The sequence below is a fragment of the Budorcas taxicolor genome, chromosome 19 (assembly GCF_023091745.1).
Source record: "Budorcas taxicolor isolate Tak-1 chromosome 19, Takin1.1, whole genome shotgun sequence".
Classification (NCBI taxonomy): Eukaryota; Metazoa; Chordata; class Mammalia; order Artiodactyla; family Bovidae; genus Budorcas; species Budorcas taxicolor.
The window spans coordinates 11,276,281-11,295,838 of record NC_068928.1 but is presented as its reverse complement, the minus strand read 5'-3'; the positions used below and the strand labels follow the sequence as shown (position 1 = coordinate 11,295,838).

At 37.6% G+C, this 19,558-nt stretch overlaps 1 protein-coding gene across 1 annotated transcript in view; it reads right to left on the bottom strand.

Annotated features, from left to right (window-relative positions):
* The window catches only part of BRIP1 (BRCA1 interacting helicase 1), a 182,798-nt gene that overhangs the window by 821 nt on the left and 162,419 nt on the right, over positions 1 to 19,558 (bottom strand). Inside the window, exons 17-18 of the mRNA XM_052658404.1 lie at positions 6,951 to 7,033; positions 1,412 to 1,639 (exon numbers count right to left, since the gene is read on the bottom strand). Of these exons, the coding sequence (XP_052514364.1) occupies positions 1,412 to 1,639; positions 6,951 to 7,033 (311 nt within the window). The remainder of the gene's footprint in view (positions 1 to 1,411; positions 1,640 to 6,950; positions 7,034 to 19,558) is intronic.

Genomic DNA, 19,558 nt, shown 5'->3' with positions numbered 1-19,558 from the left:
AGGATGCATAATTCAGAGCCCATAACAAGCAGTAGCAGGACTTCCATTTTAGAATGTAAAGCACAACATGTTAACTCTGAAAGGAATCTTAGGTCTCCAGTGGTTCCTAGCCCAAGTTATAATGCTGTCTGGTAAACTATCAAATTCTATACCAGGGATCTCAGAAGTGAACAAGAAAAGGAAGGGTAAAAAGGAAAAGAAAGAAGGCTGAGTAAAGGGGGAAAGAGGCTGTAAAAATGCCTTAAAAATCCACTAACCAGTGATTGAGAAAAACTGACAAAGATTAATTCCCTAAGTTAGCTGACAACCCAAAAAAAAAAAGGAAACTGACAATCACAAAGACTAAGATATTCGCTTGAGGTTATAAAATTGGTTGGTAATCAGACCTGGACTAGAAACTAGTATAATGGCCTAGAACTCACTATAACATTTAGTTAGCATACAAGCATATGCTATAAAATAAATATTTAAAAACTGATATATAAAACAACTATTATATATTAAATAAAACAATTAAAATGATATCCAATGATATAGAACACAGTTTAGCAAACTTGTTCTGTAATAGGCCAGACAATAAATATTTTAGGCTTTGTGGGTCATATAGTATCTGTTGCAACTACTCAATTATGCTGTTCTAGGGTAATATATACAACTACTTAACTCTGCTCTTGTATACTATATGTAAGTGACTAACTGTGACTGCATTCCATTAAACTTTACTTACAAAATCAGAGAGCAGGCCAAATTTGGTCCATAGGCCATAATTTGCTACCTTCTGATATATTATACTCTAATATATTTAAATTATATTCTAATTTTTCAAATTAAATTCTAATATAGCATATTCTGATATTTTAAAATATTATTTTTTATCATTTAGAATAAATGACTTTCACATCTCTAAACAAATAATTCATGTAAGGCAAATTAGGTCAGTTTTTAATATCACCTTTAGAAAAAATTACCATTTGTACAGTTCTTTACAATGTTGTGATATTTATCATCTTATTAGATCTTTACAACCCAACCTGGAGGGACAGGCAGGCAGATATTCCTTCTTCTATTAAGACTCAAAATGTTAAGTGACTTGCTCAGAGGGTCAAAGCTTCTTAGTGGAAAACCAGAAAATATGTATAGGTCTCTGACAAAAGTTTGTTCCCATTCTAATACATTATACTATTTCATTATTTTATGATAACACCTTATATTACAAACCAATATATTTAAGGACATTAATCTGTAGCATAACAAATATCATTTCACTGAATATAATGAGACTTCTCTACTAAATGTAAATGGGTAGAACTTTTCATACTTTTCTCCTTTTTGGAGATGATGCCTCTTGGTAAAGAAGGACTTTCATTTATCATTTTAGGATATGGTAGTTTTAAACACATTTTTGCTTTACCTTCCGTAGCATATTCTGGTGATAAATGGCTTGCTGCTTCTAAAAAATAGGTACTATCCTTCAAACAAGCCACTCCAAGTGTAGGCTCACTGTCCTGTATAGATTTTCTGTCTTCTTTGGATACAGCAATGACCTTTTGGTGCTTTTTGGAAAATTCAGCCAAGGACTCCAGTGCACTCTCAAAGGTTGAATGGTGCTGAATCAACTGTCGAACCCATTTAGAAAGTCCTGAGGCAAAAAGTAAAACCAGCAAAGAAACTTGGTTATTTGTGACGACATACTAAGAACAACAATTAGATAACTTCTCTGGTGAAGTAATCTACTTTGAATTTAGAGTATATAGAGTGGTTCTCAACCGTTTTCCTGCCTTTTTACCGTCGTAAGTACAGTATGCTCTTGTATCAGTAGCATTTCTCTTTACATGCAGTGACTGTCAACTGGATGGAGGGAAGAGGCAGTAGAAGTAGAATGGAGATAGGGAAATGCATTATTCATCAGTATGAATAACTGGGGAATAAGGCAAATCTAATTTTATCATTGTTGTTATTGTTCAGTCACGAAGTTGTGTCTGACTCTTTGCGACCCCATGGACGACTGCAGCATCCCAGGCTTCCCTGTCCTTCATCATCACCCAGAGTTTGCTCCAACTTATGCCCATTGAGTTGGTGATGCCATCCAATCATCTCATCCTCTGTCGTCCCCTTCTCCTCCTGCCCTCAATCCTTCCCAGCATCAGGGTCTTTCCAAGGCGTCAGCTCTTCTCATCAGGTGGCCAAAGTACTGGAGCTTCAATTTCAGCATCCGTCCTCTAATGAATATTCAGGGTTGACTTCCTTTAGGATTGACTCGTTTGATCTCTGTGCAGTCCAAGAAACTCTCAAGAGTCTTCTCCAGCACCACAATTCGTAGGCATCAATTCTTTGGCCATTAGCCTTTTTTATAGTCCAACTATCAAATTCATACATGACTACTGGAAAAACCACACCTTCGACTATATGGATCTTTGTTGGCAAAGTGATGTCTTTGCTTTTTAATACGTTGTCTAGGTTTGTCACAGTTTTCCTTCCAAGGAGCAAGTGTCTTTAATTTCCTTGGGGCTCATCTTCTGGTGTCATATCTTTTCATGCCTTATCATACTTTTCATGGGATTCTCGCAGCAAGAATACTGGAGTAGTTTGCATCTTGGGTGGTCCTGCATGGCACAGCTCATAGCTTGAGTTACGCAAGCCCCTTTGCTGCAACAAGACTATGATCCATGAAGGGGAATTTTATAATTCCCCACAAAAATTGCCTATCTTTTAACTGCAGAGAAACTAGAAGCTGTAAACAACACAATCTCTTTTTATAACTTTTAAATTTGATTCCTTGAGCAAAAATAAATGGGAGTTTGATCCCTGGGTTGGGAAGATCCCCTGGAGAAGGGAATGGCTACCCACTCCAGTATTCTTGCCTGGAGAATTCCATGGACAGAGGGGCCTGGGAGGCTACAGTCCATATGGTTGCAAAAAGTTGGACATAACTGAGTGACTAACGCTTTCACTTTGAGCTTCCCTGGTGCTCAAGTGATAAAGAACCTGCCTGCAATGCAGGAGACCCAGGTTCAGTCCCTGAGTGGGGTAAGATCCCCTGGAGAAGGGAATGGCTACCGGCTCTGATATTCTTGGGCTTCCCTGGTGGCTCCTATGGTAAAAGAATGTGCCTGCAATGCAGGAGAGACAGGTTTAATCCCTGGGTCAGGAAGATCTCCTGGAGAAGGGCATTCCCACTGGCTACCCACTCTAGTATTCTTGCCTGGAAAATTCCATCAACAGGGGAGCCTGGCAAGCTATAGTACGTGGGGTCACAAAAAGTAGGACACAACTGAGCCACTTACCCTTTCTCACTTTAACAGTCTCAAAGGTGTTTTTTTTTTTTTTTTTGTCTCCCTTCTCCCAATTCCAAATATATTAAACTATTCTGGGTAAAAGGAATAACACCATTTTGTGGGTAAATCATGTCCTATATGAATATATATATTTATTTTTAATATATAAATAATCACATTATAAGAGATAAGACCTGTGACATATGAAAACTGCATAAAAATAAACCATATTAACAGTATAAGGTGTTTTGGATAATGATCCACTTCAGAATGAAATTCAGATATTTGGACTTTAGAAAATAAATATTTTCTGCTGATGTTGCTAAAACTATAATAATCTTTTGGAGTAGTTTAAAAATTCAGTATGGCGTTTTTCAGTTGAGAGGAAGATAAGACAGGGCATCAAGAAACTTGAACAATTAGACTTTGATTACAAATATATTCCTTTAGTTTTTCTGTTTAATGGAAATTTTCTATCAATCTATTCTTATGCAAATTGAATTTAAACAAAAATTAGTCATCAAAAGGAATCTGCTGTTACTGCCTACCTAAGATTTCAGTCTTCTTTATGAGTCTCAGAAAAAAATAAAATCTTACAGAAAATAATAAAAAATGTTTAATTAAAAAAAAATCTCTCAACAAATCCGAGGCAAAAATTTCAGTTCTAGATTTGAAAATAAAAAAAATTTAAAACATGCATTTCTTTAAAGTTCTTGATTTTTGTTTGCTTGGGGAAAATAATTATACCAAATAAAAATATGAAAAATTTTCAAATTTAAAAATTTTAGCATTATACTTATCACTTTCATTTTGACCTTTTTGTGATTAAAAAAAGCCTTTTCAGTATAAAATGTCAGTTTGCTTTTGAAAACTTGAAAGAATCTGAGCTCCACCTGCTGACTAAACATAAGCACTTAACATTTGCTTTTGGTTATGACTTGGCCTAAGCTCAATGGCTTGCTCTACAGGTAAAGAGGAGAAAAGATTAATAAAGCAGCATTTCCTGGTTCAATCCAGGTGGATATGTTTTAATACTGAATCAGATATAATGATTAGGTTCTGAAATATAAAAAGTAGAGTACACATACATAGACAGCTAATCTGAAACAAAAAATTAGCATCTTTTCATTATATTATAGTATGGTATGAACTTTTTAGCTCTAAAGCTAACAATAAAAATGGAAGTATTTCTAATAGTTCTTTAATAACAGATAGATTCCTGATATTGATTTCAAAGGGACTGTGCTACAGCTGGATGAAAACAATAGGCACATGGTATTTGTTCATTTGAGTGGGGAAAAATGACCATCTTGCAGAATGCAGTGGTGCATTTTTTTTTTAGAAGATACTAACTCCGATTAATATAAACTCTGTAACAACAGAAGCATTTCGAAACAAACAACAATAAAACTCAAATAATCCAAAATGAAAGAAGAATCCTATGTAGCCAATGGATTGCTTGCATGCTTAAATGTAAAAACTTAATATTTCTTGAAAAATTAACTTCTGTGGAACAGTTTTTTTCCTTGACAATGCTAAATAAATTATTGCTATGCTACTGAATCAAAACCACATTCTGATGAAACTGAAAGATCTTAATTGATTAATATACTACATTCAGTTCAGTTCAGTCCAGTCGCTCAGTCATGTCTGATTCTCCATGACCTCATGAACTGCAGCACGCCAGGCCTCCCTGTCCATCACCAACTCCCGGAGTTCACCCAAACTCATGTTCATCGAGTCGGTGATGCCATCCAACCATCTCATCCTCTGTCGTCCCCTTCTCCTGCCCTCAATCTTTCCCAGCAGCAGGGTCTCTTCCAATGAGTCAACTCTTCACATGAGGTGGCCAAAGTACTGGAGTTTCAGCTTCAACATCATTGGTGTCCTTCCAATGAACATCCACAACTGATCTCCTTTAGGATGGACTGGTCGGATCTCCTTGCAGTCCAAGGGACTCTCAAGAGTCTTCAGCACCATAGTTCAAAAGCATCAATTCTTCAGCGCTCAGCTTTCTTCACAGTCCAACTCTCACATCCATACATGACTACTGGAAAAACCACAGCCTTTACTAGATGGACCTTTGTTGGCAAAGTAATGTCTCTGCTTTTTAATATGCTATCTAGGTTGGTCATAACTTTCCTTCCAAGGAGTAAGCGTCTTATTTCACGGCTGGAATTACCATCTGCAGTGATTTTTGTGTCCCCCCCCCCCCAAATAAAGTCTGACACTGTTTCCAGTGTTTGCCCATCTATTTCCCATGAAGTGATGGGACCAGATGCCATGATCTTCGTTTTCTGAATGTTGAGCTTTAAGCCAACTTTTTCACTCTCCTCTTTCACTTTCATCAAGAGGCTCTTTAGTTCTTCTTCACTTTCTGCCATAAGGGTGGTGTCATCTGCATATCTGAGGTTATTGATATTACTCCCGGCAATCTTGATTCCAGCTTCTGCTTCTTCCAGTCCAGCACTTATCATGATGTACTCTGCATGTAAGTTAAATAAGCAGGGTGACAATATACAGCCTTAATGTACTCTTTCTCAATTTGGAACCAGTCTGTTGTTCCATGTCCAGTTCTAACTGTTGCTTCCTGACCTGCATACAGATTTCTCAGGAGGCAGGTCAGGTGGTCTGGTATTCCCATCTCTTTCAGAATTTTCCACAGTTTATAGTGATCCATGTAGTCAAAGGCTTTGGCATAGTCAATAAAGCAGAAATAGAGCTTTTTCTGGAACTCTCTTGCTTTTTCCATGATCCATTAGAACTAACCAGATCCTTCTCTCTAAAGATCTTTTGTAAACATAGAAGCATTAAAAGGATAGATTTCCAGGCAATGTGAATTTTTCCATGTTAGATCTAGTAATTCAAATTCTCTATCCAATTCTTTGTCTTTAAAAATAGAAGTCATTAGGAGAAGGCAATGGCACCCCACTCCAGTACCCTTGCCTGGAAAATCCCATGGATGGAGGAGACTGGTAGGCTGCAGTCCATGGGGTCGCGAAGAGTCGGACATGACTGAGCGACTTCACTTTCACTTTTCACTTTCATGCATTGGAGAAGGAAACGGCAACCCCCTCAAGTCTTCTTGCCTGGAGAATCCCAGGGACGGGGGAGCCTGGTGGGCTGCCATCTATGGGGTCGCACAGAGTCAGGCACGACTGAATTGACTTAGCAGCAGCAGCAGAGAAATATGAATAGAAATTAAGGTTGCAGGCATGGAAGAGGATCAGATGGTCATAGCGGGGAATGTAAAACACACGAGATCTAACAGCAGAAACAAAGAGAAGAGATACTTGGAGGACCAGGAAAAAAGAAAACAATAAGATGGCAAAGGACTAATCAAAGAACTAGAACTCTGAAATGAATCTCAAGAAGAAAGAAAGGATCACTATTGCCACATGCTGCACAGAAATCAGGAAGAATGAGAAAATTCCATTAAGTCTGTTGATCAAGATAGCTTCAATAGACAAAAATCAAAATACAAGATTCTGAGAAACACATTTAAGGAAAAGGAGCTCTCTCCATACACTATGGAGAGAATTAGGAAAAAGCTCTTTATACAGTAGATAATAAAGCATATATGTGTCTTATGGAAAAAAAAAAAAAAAAAATAGAAGTCATTAAATACTAAAGCTTGCTACCAACTCTTATTCTAAGCCCAGCTGAGACTCTTACCAGATATGTATCGACTTGGGTTACTTCTGAAGCGATCATCGACTAGAATAAGAGCCCCCCAATCATTCTTGTGTCGAATACACCTATTAAAAAATAGGGAGAAAGTAAGATAAATACAACAGTGAAAACAGTCAAATTTCTAATGGGACAGAGAGAAGATTGAGAAAATTAATGATGTGTCCTTTAATCAAAGTCATGATTATGAATAAGGTTTATAGAATCTACTCAGTACAATGTACCAGAGTAGGTATATTTAAAAGCACCCTACTTTTGCCAACTACTGATAACTTATACCCCAAAAACGTGACATGCACTCTATTTCAAAAGTCAAGAAAATTAAAGAAAATATTTCCTCCAAACCTTCCTTACATATACAGAATATTTTTTACCTTATACTAGCTGTAGATTTTATGTAGATAACTTTTATTCTGATTTAACAAGTTTCTATCATAAATAAGTTTGTAAAAAAATTTTTTTGCACCAATTGATATAATCATGTAGTTGTTCTTTTTAAACTGCTAAAATGGTGGATTACAGTAGCAAAATTTCAGATATTGAGCTTACCTTTCTTTCATTCCTAGAATAACCACTATGGCTATGGTACATTATTCTTTTTATGGATTGTGGTGCTCAATTTGCTAATTATTTTTAAAATTATTAAAGATTTTAAAATATAGTGGTTCTTTAGCACATTTACAAGGTTCTGCAACCTAGAACACAATATATTACAGAATATTTTAATCTCACCAAAAAAGAAACCCCATGCCCATTAGTCTCCCTGAATTACTCAGATTATTTCCCCTAACCCCTGACAAGCAGTAATCTACTTTCTCTTCATATGCACGTGTGCATGCAAAGTGGCTTCAGTCGTGTCCAACTCTATGTGACACCATGGAGTGTAGCCCACAAGGCTCCTCTGTCCATAGTATTCTCCAGGCAAGAATACTGGAGTGGATTGCCATGCCCTCCTCCAGGGGATCTTCCTGATCTAGGGATCAAATCTGTCTCTTATCTCCTGCATTGGCACGTGGGTTCTTTACCACTAGTGCCACCCTGGGAAGCCCTAGATTTATCTGTTTTGGACACTTCATAAACTAGAATCTTATAATATATGGCATTTTGTGTCTGGCTTCTCTCACTTAGCATGATATTATATATTATTACTGAAGAATATTCCATTGTATGGATATACCACAATTTGTTTATCTATACATAAAGTAATGATCATTTTGCATTGCTTCCATTTCTGACTATTATGAATAATGCTGCTATATATATTTGTGTACAAGCTTTTATGTTAATACATTTTTAAAAAACTCTTGAGTATAAACTTAGGAATAGAATTGATAGTTCATATGGAAACTCTATGTTTAAATTTTGAGGAACTGCCACATGATTTTTTCCAATGCAGTCACATAATTTTACATTTCCATTAGCCATGCATGAGATTTCCAATTTCTCCATAGCTTCATTAACACTTGTTATTGTCCCTCTTTTTCAATATATTTACCATAAAAGGTATAAAGTGGTACTTCACTCTGGTTTTGATTTACATTTTCCTAATGACTAATGTGGAGAAGGCAATGGCACCCCACTCCAATACTCTTGCCTGGAAAATCCCATGGACGGAGGAGCCTGGTACGCTGCAGTCCATGGGGTCGCTAAGAGTCAGACACGACTGAGACTTCACTTTCACTTTTCACTTTCATGCACTGGAGAAGGAAATCTAGCAACCCACTCCAGTGTTCTTGCCTGGAGAATCCTAGGGACGGGGGAGCCTGGTGGGCTGCCGTCTATGGGGTCGCATAGAGTCGGACATGACTGAGCAACTGAACTGAATGACTAATGATGTTGCACATCGTTTCATGTGCATACTGGTCATGTGTCTTTTTTGTGTGTGAGAAATATGTATTTAAATTATTGGTCAAAATTAAAATTGCACTGTCTTTTTATTGTTGAACTCTTTATAAGAGTTCTTTATATATTCTGGAACTAGACTCTGATCAGATACATGATCTGAAATATTTTAAAAACCTCTGCCTAATCCAAGGTCAAGAAAATCTGCACCTTGTTAGCCCTTGATCCATTTTGAGTTAACTTTTCTATACAGTGTGAGGTAGGGGTCTAACTTCATTCTCTTGCATTTGTTACTGTTCAGGTACTAAGTTGGTCCAGCTAGTTATGACCCCATGGATGCAGCACGCCAGGCTTCCCTGTCCTTCAATATATCCCGGAGTTTGCTCAAATTCATGTCCATTGAGTCAGAGAAGCTATCTGATCATCTTATCCTCTGTCATCCTCTTCTCCTCCTGTCCTCAATCTTTCCCAGCAGCAGGGTCTTTTCTAGTGAGTTTCTTCTTCCCATCAGGTGGCCAATGTATTAGAGTTTCAGCTTCAGTATCAGTCTTTCCAATGAGTATTCAGGGTTGATTTCCTTTAGGGTTGATTGATTTGATCTCCTTGAAGCTCAAGGGACTCTCAAGAGTCTTCTCTAGCCCCACAACTCAAAAGCATCAATTCTTTAGTGCTCCGCCTTCTTTATGGTCCAACTCTCATATCCATACATGACTACTGGAAAAATCATAGCTTTGACTATATATGGATTTTTGTTGGCAAAGTGATGCCTCTGCTTTTTTTTATTGAAGGATAATTGCTTTACAGAATTTTGTTGTTTTCTGTCAAACCTCAACATGAATCACCCATAGGTATACATATATCCCTTCCCCTTTTAACTTCCCTCTCATCTCCCTCCCTGTCCCAACCCTTTAGGTTGATACAGAGCGCCTGTTTGAGTTTCCTTAGCCATACAGCAAATTCCCTGTTGGCTATCTATTTTACATATGGTAATGTAAGTTTCCATGTTACTCTTTCCATACATCTCACCCTCTCCCCATGTCCATAAGTCTGTTCTCTATGTCTGTTTCTGAATTGCAGCCCTGTAAGTAAATTCTTCAGTACCATTTTCCTAGATTCTGTATATATGTATTAGAATACAATATTTATCTTTCTCTTTCTGACTTACTTCACTCTATACAATGGGTTCTAGGTTCATCCACCTCATCAGAACTGACTCAAAGATGTTCCTTTTTATTTTTGAGTAATATTGCATTGTGTATATGTACAACTTCTTTATCCATTCATCTGCCAATGGACATTTAGGTTGCTTCCATGTTCTAGCTATTGTAAATAGTGCTGCAATGAACAATGTGTCTTTTTCAATTTTGGTTTCCTCAGGGGATATACCTAGGAGTGGGATTGCTGGGCCATATGGTAGCTTTATTCCTAGTTTTTTAAGGAATCTCCATACCATCTTCCATAGTGGCTGTATCAATTTACATTCCCACCAACAGTGCAAGAGCGTTCCCTTTTCTCCACACCCTCCCCAGCATTTACTGTTTGTAGACTTTTTGATGATGGCCATTCTGACCAGTTTAAGGTCAGAATTGTAGTTTTGATTTGCATTTTTCTAATAATGAGTGATGTTGAGCATCTTTCCATATGTTTGTTAGCCATCTGTATGTCTTCTTTGGAGAAATGTCTGTTTAAGTCTTTTCCCCACTTTCTGATTGAGTTGTCTGTTTCTCTGGTATTGAGTTGTATGAGCTGCTTGTATATTTTAGGAATTAATCCTCTGTCAGCTGTTTCATTTGGTATTATTTTCTCCCATTCTGAGGGTTGTCTTTTCACCTTGCTTACAGTTTCCTTTGCTGTGCAAAAGCTTTTAAGTTTCATCAAGTCCCACTTGTTTACTTTTGCTTTTATTTCCGTTACTCTAGGAGGTGGATCACAGAGGATCTTGCTTTATGTCATCAACTATTCTGCCTATGTTTTCCTATAAGAAGTCTGTAGTTTCTGGTCTTACATTTAGGTCTTTAATCCATTTTATCTTTGTGTATGGTGTTAGGAAGTGTTCTATTTTCATTCTTTCATGTATAGTTGTCCCAGTTTTTCCAACACCATTTATTGAAGATGCTGTCTTTGCCCCATTGTATATTCTTGCCTCCTTTGTCAAAAATAAGGTACCCATAGGTGCATGGGTTTATTTCTGGGCTTTCGATCTTGTTCCATTGGTCCATATTTCTGTTTTCGTGCCAGGACCATACTGTCTTGATGACTGTAGCTTTGTAGTATAATCTGAAATCAGGAAGGTTGATTCCTCCAGCTCCATTCTTCTTTCTTAAGACTGCTTTAGCTATTTGGGGTCTTGTGTTTCCATATGAATTGTGAAATTTTTTGTTCCAGTTCTGTGAAAAATGTCATCGGTAATTTGATAGGATCACATTGAATCTGTAGATTGCATTTGGTAGTGAAGTCATTTTCACAATATTGATTCTTCCTACCCAGGAACATGGAATATCGCTCCATCTGTTTATGTCATCTTAGGTTTCTTTCATTGCTGTCTTAAAATTTTCTGTGTACAGTTCTTTTGTCTCCTTAGGTAAGTTTATTTCTACTTATTTAATTCTTTTTGTTGCGATGGTGAATGGGATTGGTTCCTTTTCTTTCTGATTTTTCATTGTTAGAAATATAGAAATGCAAGTAATTTCCGTGTATTGATTTTGTATCCTGCAACTTTGCTAAATTCACTGATTAGCTATAGTAACTTTCTGATACTATCTTTAGGGTTTTCTATGTACAGTATCATGTAATCTGCAAACAGTGAGAGCTTTACTTTTTCTTTTCCGATCTGGATTCCTTTTATTTTTCTTCTCTAATTGCTGTAGCTAGGACTTCCAGAACTATGTTGAATAATAGTGGTGAAAGTGGACCCCCTTGTCTTGTTCCTGATCTTAAGGGGAATGCTTTCAGTTTTTCACCATTGAGAATAATGTTTGCTGTAGGCTTTTCATATATGGCCTTTACTATGTTGAAGTAGGTTCCTTCCATGCCCACTTTTTGAATAGTTTTAATCATAAATGAGTGTTGAATTTTTTCAAAGGCTTTTCCTGCATCTACTGAGATTATCATATGGTTTTTACCTTTCAATTTGTTAATATGGTATATCACATTGATTGATTTGTGTATATGGAAGAATCCTTGCATTCCTGGAATAAACCCCACTTGATCATGGTGTATGAGCTTTTTGATGTGTTGCTGAATTCTGTTGGCTAAAATTTTGTTGAGGATTTTTGCATCTATGTTCATCAGTGATATTGGCCTGTAGTTTTTTTTGTGTTGTCTTTATCTGGTTTTGGTATCAGGGTGACGGTGGCCTCATAGAATGAGTTTGGAAGTGTTCCTTCCTCTGCAATTTTTTGAAAGAGTTTTAGAAGGATAGGTATTAGCTCTTCTCTAAATGTTGATAGAATTCTGCTGTGAAGCCATCTGGTGCTGGGCTTTTGTTTTTTGGGAAATTTTTTTTATCACAGCTTCAATTTAACTGCTTATAATTGGGTTGTTCATAATTTCTATTTCTTCCTGGTTCAGTCTTAGAAGATTGAACTTTTCTAAGAATCTGTCCATTTCTTCCAAGTTATCCATTTTATTGTCACATAGTTGTTCATAATAGTCTCTTATAATCTTTTGTATTTCTGCATTGTCTGTTGTAACCTCTCCTTTTTCATTTCCAATTTTGTTGATTTGATTCTTCTCTTTTTTTCTTGATGAGTCTGGCCAAAGGTTTGTCAATTTTGCTTATCTTCTCAAACAACCAGCTTTTAGTTTTATTAATCTTTACCACTGTTTCTTTCATTTTTCATTTATTTCTGCTCAGATCTTTATGATTTATTTCCTTTTACTAATTGTGGGGTGTTTTGGTTCTTCTTTTTCCAGTTGTTTTAGGTGTAAAGTTAGGTTGCCTATTCAATGTTTCTTGAGGTAGGATTGTATTGCTATAAACATCCCTCTTAGAACTGCTTTTCCTGCATCCCATAGGTTTTGAGTTGTTGTGTTTTCATGGTCATTTCTTTCTAGAAATTTTCTGATTTCTCTTCTGATTTCTTCAGTAACCTATTGGTTATTTAGAAACGTGTTGTTTAATCTCCATGTGTTTGTGCTTCTTACAGCTTTTTTCTTGTAATTGATATCTAGTCTCATAGCGTTGTGGTAGGAGAAGATGCTTGATACCATTTCAATTTTCTTAAATTTACTGAGGTTTGATTTGTGACCCAAGATGTGGTCTATCCTGGAGAATGTTCCATGTGCACTTGAGAAGCTGTATTCTTCTGCATTTGGATGGAATGTCCTGAAGATATCAATGAGATCCATCTCATCTAATGTATCATTTAAGATTTGTGTTTCCTTATTAATTTTGTTTTGATGATCTGTCCATTGGTGTGAGCAGGGTGTTAAAAGTATGCTACTATTATTGTGCTACTGTCAATTTCTCCTTTTATGTCTGTTAGTGTTTGTCTTATGTATTGAGGTGCTCCTATGTGGGTGCATGCTGCTGCTGCTAAGTCGCGTCAGTCATGTCCGACCCTGTGTGACCCCATAGACGGCAGCCCACCAGGCTCCCCCGTCCCTGGGATTCTCCAGGCAAGAACACTGGAGTGGGTTGCCATTTCCTTCTCCAATGCAGGAAAATGAAAAGTGAAAGGGAAGTCGCTCAGTCATGTCTGACTCAGCGACCCCATGGACTGCAGCCTACCAGGCTCCTCCATCCATGGGATTTTCCAGGCAAGAGTACTGGAGTGGGGTGCCATTGCCTTCTCCGATTTGGCTGCATAGATATTTACAATTATTATGTCTTCCTCTTGTATCGATCCCTTGATCATTATGGAGTGTCCTTCCATATCTCTTGTAATCTTCATCTTAAGGTCTATTTTGTCCGATATGAGGATTGCTACTCCAACTTTCTTTTGCTTCCCGTTTGCATGGAATATATTTTTCCATCATCTCACTTTCAGTCTACATGTGTCTTTAGGTCTGAAGTGGGTTTCCTGTAGACAGCATATATATGGGTCTTGTTTTTGTATCCATTCAGCCAGTCTGTCTTTTGGTTGGAGCATTTAATCCATTTACATTTAAAGTAATTATTGATACATATGTTCCTACTGCCATTTTAATTGTTTGGGGTTGATTTTGTAGATCTTTTTCCTTCTCTTATATTTCTTGACTATATAAACCCCTTTAACATTTGTTGTAAAGCTGGTTTGGTGGTAGTGAATTCTCTTAACTTTCACTTGTCTGAAAAGCTTTTTATTTCTCCATCAATTTTGAATGAGATCCTTGCCAGGTAGAGTAATCATGGTTGTAGAATTTTTCCCTTTCAGTATTTTAAACATATCCTGCCACTCCCTTCCTGCCTGCAGAGTTTCTGCTGAAAGATCAGTTGTTAAATATATGGGGTTTCCCTTGTATGTTACTTGTTGCTTTTCCCTTGCTGCTTTAATATTCTGTCTTTGTATTTAGTCTTTGTTAGTTTGATAAGCAGATGACACCACCCTTATGGCAGAAAGCAAAGAAGAACTAAAGAGCCTCTTGAAGAAAGTGAAAGAGGAGAGTGAAAAAGTTGGCTTAAAACTCAACATTCAGAAAACTAAGATCTTGGCATCTGGTCCCATCACTTCACGGCAAATAGATGGGGAAACCGTGGAAACAGTGAGGGACTATTTTGAGGGGGGGCCTCCAAAATCACTGCAGATGGTGACTGCAGCCATGAAATTAAAAGACACTTACTCCTTGGAAGAAAAGTTACGACCAACCTAGACAGCATATTAAAAAGCAGAGACATATTTTGCCAACAAAGGTCCACCTAGTCAAAGCTATGGTTTTTCCAGTAGTCATGTATGGATGTGAGAGCTGGACTATAAAGAAAGCTGCAGCTGAGCACCAAAGAATTGATGCTTTTGAACTGCGGTGTTGGAGAAGACTCTTGAGAGTTCTTTGGACTGCACAGAGATCCAACCAGTCCATCCTAAAGGAAATCAGTCCTGAATATTCATTGGAAGGACTGATGCTGAAGCTAAAACTCCAATACTTTGGCCACCTGATGCAAAGAACTGACTCATTTGAAAAGACCCTCATGCTGGGAAAGATGGAAGGGGGGAGGAGAAGGGGATGACAGAGGATGAGATGGTTGGATGGCATCACCGACATGATGGACATGAGTTTGAGTAGGCTCTGGGAGTTGGTGATGGACAGGGAAGCCTGGCATGCATGTCCATGGGGACACAGAGTCAAACATGACTGAGCAACTGAACTGAATTGAACTGGCATGTTTCTCCTTGGGTTTATCCTGTATGGGACTCTTTGTGCCTCTTGGACTTGACTGACTATTTCCTTTTCCATGTTTGGGAAATTTTCAACTATAATCTTCAAAATTTTCTCATAGCCTTTCTTTTTCTCTTCTTCTTGGGACCCCTATAATCTGATGTTGGTGTGTTTGATATTGTCCCAAAGGTCTCTGAGACCATCCTCAGTTCTTTTCATTCTTTTTACTTTATTTTGCTCTTCAGAAGTTATTTTCATCATTTTATCTTCCAGCTCACTGAATCATTCTTCTGCTTCAGATATTCTGCTATTGATTCCTTCCAGAGTATTTTTAATTTCAGTCATTGTGTTGTTTGTATGTTTATTCTTTAATTCTTCTAGGTCTTTGTTAATTGATTCTTGCATTTTCTCCATTTTGTTTTCAAGGGTTTTGACCATCTTTACTATCATTATTCTGAATTCTCTTTTACAGGTAGTTTGCCTATTTCCTCTTCATTTATCTGAACTTCTGTGTTTCTAATTTGTTTTGTGTAGTATTTCTCTGCCTTTTCATTATTTATTTTTTTTAACTTATTGTGTTTGAGGTCTCCTTTTCCCAGGCTTCAAGGTTGAATTCTTTCTTCCTTTTGGTTTCTGCCCTTCTAAGGTTGGTCCAGTGGTTTGTGTAAGCTTTGCTTAGGGTGCGATTTGTGCTGAGGTTTTTTTTTTTTTTTTTTTTTTGCTTGTTTGTTTGTTTTTCCTCTGATGGTCAAGGCTGAGTGGGTGGTAATCCTGTCTGCTGATGATTGGGTTTGTACTTTTGTTTTGTTTGTTGTTTAGATAAGGTGTCCTGCACAGGGTGCTACTGATGGTTGAGTGATGCTGGGTCTTGTATTCAAGTGGTTTCCTTGGTGTGGGTTCTCACTATTTGTTACTCCCTAGGATTAGTTCTCTGGTAGTCTAGGGTATTGGAGTCAGTGCTCCCACTTCAAAGTCTCAAGGCTTGATCTCGGTTTTAGCATTTTTGGTTCCTGATGGTTTTCCTCAGTCCCCTGGAAACACTCTCTGCAGCAGCAGCTGAAACACTTTTCCCAATCCGTGGCCCCTGCAGAGGACATATGCACTCCCCACGGTCCGTGGGTCCCTGTCTCTGCTTTTTAATATGATGTCTAGGGTGGTCATAGCATTCCTTCCAAGGAGCACACTTCTTTTAATTTCATGGCTATAGTTACCATCCACAGTGATTTTGGACCCCAAGGGAAAAAAAAATCTGTCACTGCTTCTACTTTTTCCTTTTTTATTTGCCATGAAGTGGACAGGATGCCATGATCTTAGTTTTTTGAATGTGGAGTTTTAAGCGAGCTTTTTCAATCTCACCCTCATCAAGAGGCTCTTTAGTTCCTCTTCCCTTTCTGCCATTAGAGTAGTATCATTTGCAGTATCTGAGGTTGTTGATATTTCTCCTGGCAATCCTGATTCCATCTTTTCATTCATCCAGGACAGGATTTCACATGATGTACTCTGCACAGAGTTAAATAAACATGGCGACAATATACAGCCTTGTCATACTCCTTTGCCAATTTTGAACCAGTCAGTTGTTCCATGTGAGGTTCTAATTGTTGCTTCTTGACCTGTGTACAGGTTTCTCAGGAGATAGGTAAGGTGGTCTGGTTCTTACCTCTTTAAGAATTTTCCACAGTTTGTTGGGATCCACATAGTCAAAGACTTTCACATAGTCAATGAGGCAGAAGTTTTTTCTGGAATTCCCTTGCTTTCTCTGTGATCCAACAAATATTGGCAATTTGATTTCTGGTTCCTTTACCTGTTCTAAACCCAGCTTGTAGTTCTCAGCTCACATACTGCTAAAATCTAGCTTGAAGTATTTTGAGCATTACCTTACCAGCATGCAAAATGAGCACAACTGTGCAGTAGTCTGAACATCCTTTAGCACCTTCCTTCTTTGGACTGTAATGAAAACTGACCTTTTCCAGTCCTGTTGCCACTTGCTCAGTTTTCCAAATTTGCTGACATACTGAGTGCAGCATTTTAACAGCTTTTGGGATTTGAAATAGCTCAGCTGTAATTCCATCACCTTCACTAGCTTTGTAGTAATGCTTCCTAGGGCCCACTTGACTTCACACTCTAGGATGTCTGACCCAAGGTGAGTGATCACACCATTGTGGTTATCCATGTCATTATGATCTTTTTTTGTATAATTCTTGAGAGTTTTAATAAACACCTTAATTTATAAAATCTAATTTGGGTTGATATGAACTTAATTTCAATAGTATACAAAAACACTGCTCCTATAATAACAGTTTCTTCCCCTCTCACACTGTTATTACTTTAATTTAAATTTTATCTTTAAACATTACACCTGTGCAGAAAAGTGAGTACAGCAGGCCAAGTTGCTTATCTCTAAAAATGTCTGCATATAAAGGCAGCCCTTGGTTGGCTTTTAGATTTCAGGAAGGTTCCAATCACAAACTGATAAGAAAGTCTCACTGTGTCTAAAATGTCTGTGCAAAAATAAGGTTAATGCCAAACATGTGCTTTTCTTCTGAGAGTCTAGACTTTGGTAGTGTTAGGCAGAGACTGCCTATATGACCAGTCCAAATAAAAACACTGGGTGCGAGTCTTTAACAAGCTCTTCTGGTTGGCAATTATTTCACACAGGTTACCATAATTCATTGCTGGGAATCTAAGAGTACCCTGTATGACTCCATTGAGAGAAGACACTTGGAAGATTGTGCCTGACTTCCCCTGGAGCTTTGCCTGTGTGCCTTCTCTTTGCTGTTTTTGCTTTGTATCCTTTCACTGCAATAACTCTTAGGTGTGTATTCAGCTGTTTGCTAAATCTATCACTGCTCCTGGTGAATAACTAAATCTAAGGTTTTTGGGACCCCCAAGACCCATGCTTATTACCACAGACATAAAATTACTGCTTTATGCAGTTACTTTCAAAAATCAAATAGGAGAAAAAGAGCTACCAAAATATACTTATATTCTTTTTTATATTTACCTATGAAATTACAGATCCTCCTTATTTCTTCATGTGGATATAAGTTACTGATTAGTGTCCTTTCATTTAGCAAGGAAGAGACTCCTTTTAGTGCTTCTTGTATAATTAAAATTTCCAAAGATTAATTCTCTTGGTTTTTCTTTGGAAATGTTCTCAGTTCAGTTCAGTCACTCAGTCGTGTCCAACTCTTTGCAATCCCATGAACCGCAGCACACCAGGCCTCCCTGTCCATCACGAACTCCCGGAGTCCACCCAAACCCATGTCCATTGAGTCGGTGATCCCATCCAACCATCTCATCCTCTGTCGTCCCCTTCTCCTCCTGCCCTCAATCTTTCCCAGCATCAGGGTCTTTTCAAATGAGTCAGCTCTTCACATCAGGTGGCCAAACTATTAGAGTTTCAGCTTCAACATCAGGCCTACCAATGAACATCCAGGACTGATCTCCTTTAGGATGGACTGGTTGGATCTCTCTGCAGTCCAAGGGACTCTCAAGAGTCTTCTCCAACACCACAGTTCAAAAGCATCAATTCTTCGGCGCTCAGCTTTCCTTACAGTCTAACTCTCACATCTATACATGACCACTGGAAAAACTATAGCCTTGACTAGACGGACCTTTGTTGACAAAGTAATGTCTCTGCTTTTTAATATGCTTTCTAGGTTCGTCATAACTTTTCTTCCAAGAAGTAAGCGTTCTACTTCCTCTTTAATCTTTGAAGTATAATTTTGCCAGATATAGATTCCACTGATGGTCTTTTTCTTTCAGCACTTTAAATATTTCAATTTGCTGCCTCCTTTCCATAGTGTTCAGTAAAAGATCTGCTAATCGAAGAGATCCTGTATATGGTTTTTCTCTTGCTGTTTTCTAGATTTTCTTTTTGTCTTCTGATAGTTTGATCACAACATTCTGATGTATGGATCTCTTTGAGTTCAAACCACTTGGAGTTTTCTGCTTTTCTGAAACGTGGAGATCAATGTTTTTCACCAAATTTGCGAAGTTTCCAGCCATTATTTCTTTAAAAAAAAATCTTTATGTTCCCTTCTCTCTCTTTTCTCCCCCTAAGACTCTTTTTATGTGTATGTTGCTATGCTTTATGTGGTTGTACAGGTTTCTGAGGCTATCTTAATTATTCTTCATTCTTCTTCTCTCTGTTCCTCATACTAGAAATCAATTCTTTCTTCTCTCTGCTCAAAACTGCTGTTGAGCCCCTCTAATAAATTTTTCATTTCACTTTTTGTACATTTCAACTCCAGAATTTCCATTAGGTTCTTTTTTTTTTAAATTCTAATTATTGATATTCTTCACTTGGTGAAACATCATTCCCATAGTTTCTTATAGTTATTTAGACATAATTTTCTTAGTTCTCTGATCATATTTAAAATGGCTTTATATACCAACTTCAACCTCTTCAACTCCCTTAGAGATGATTCTTATTGATTGCTTTCAAATCTTCA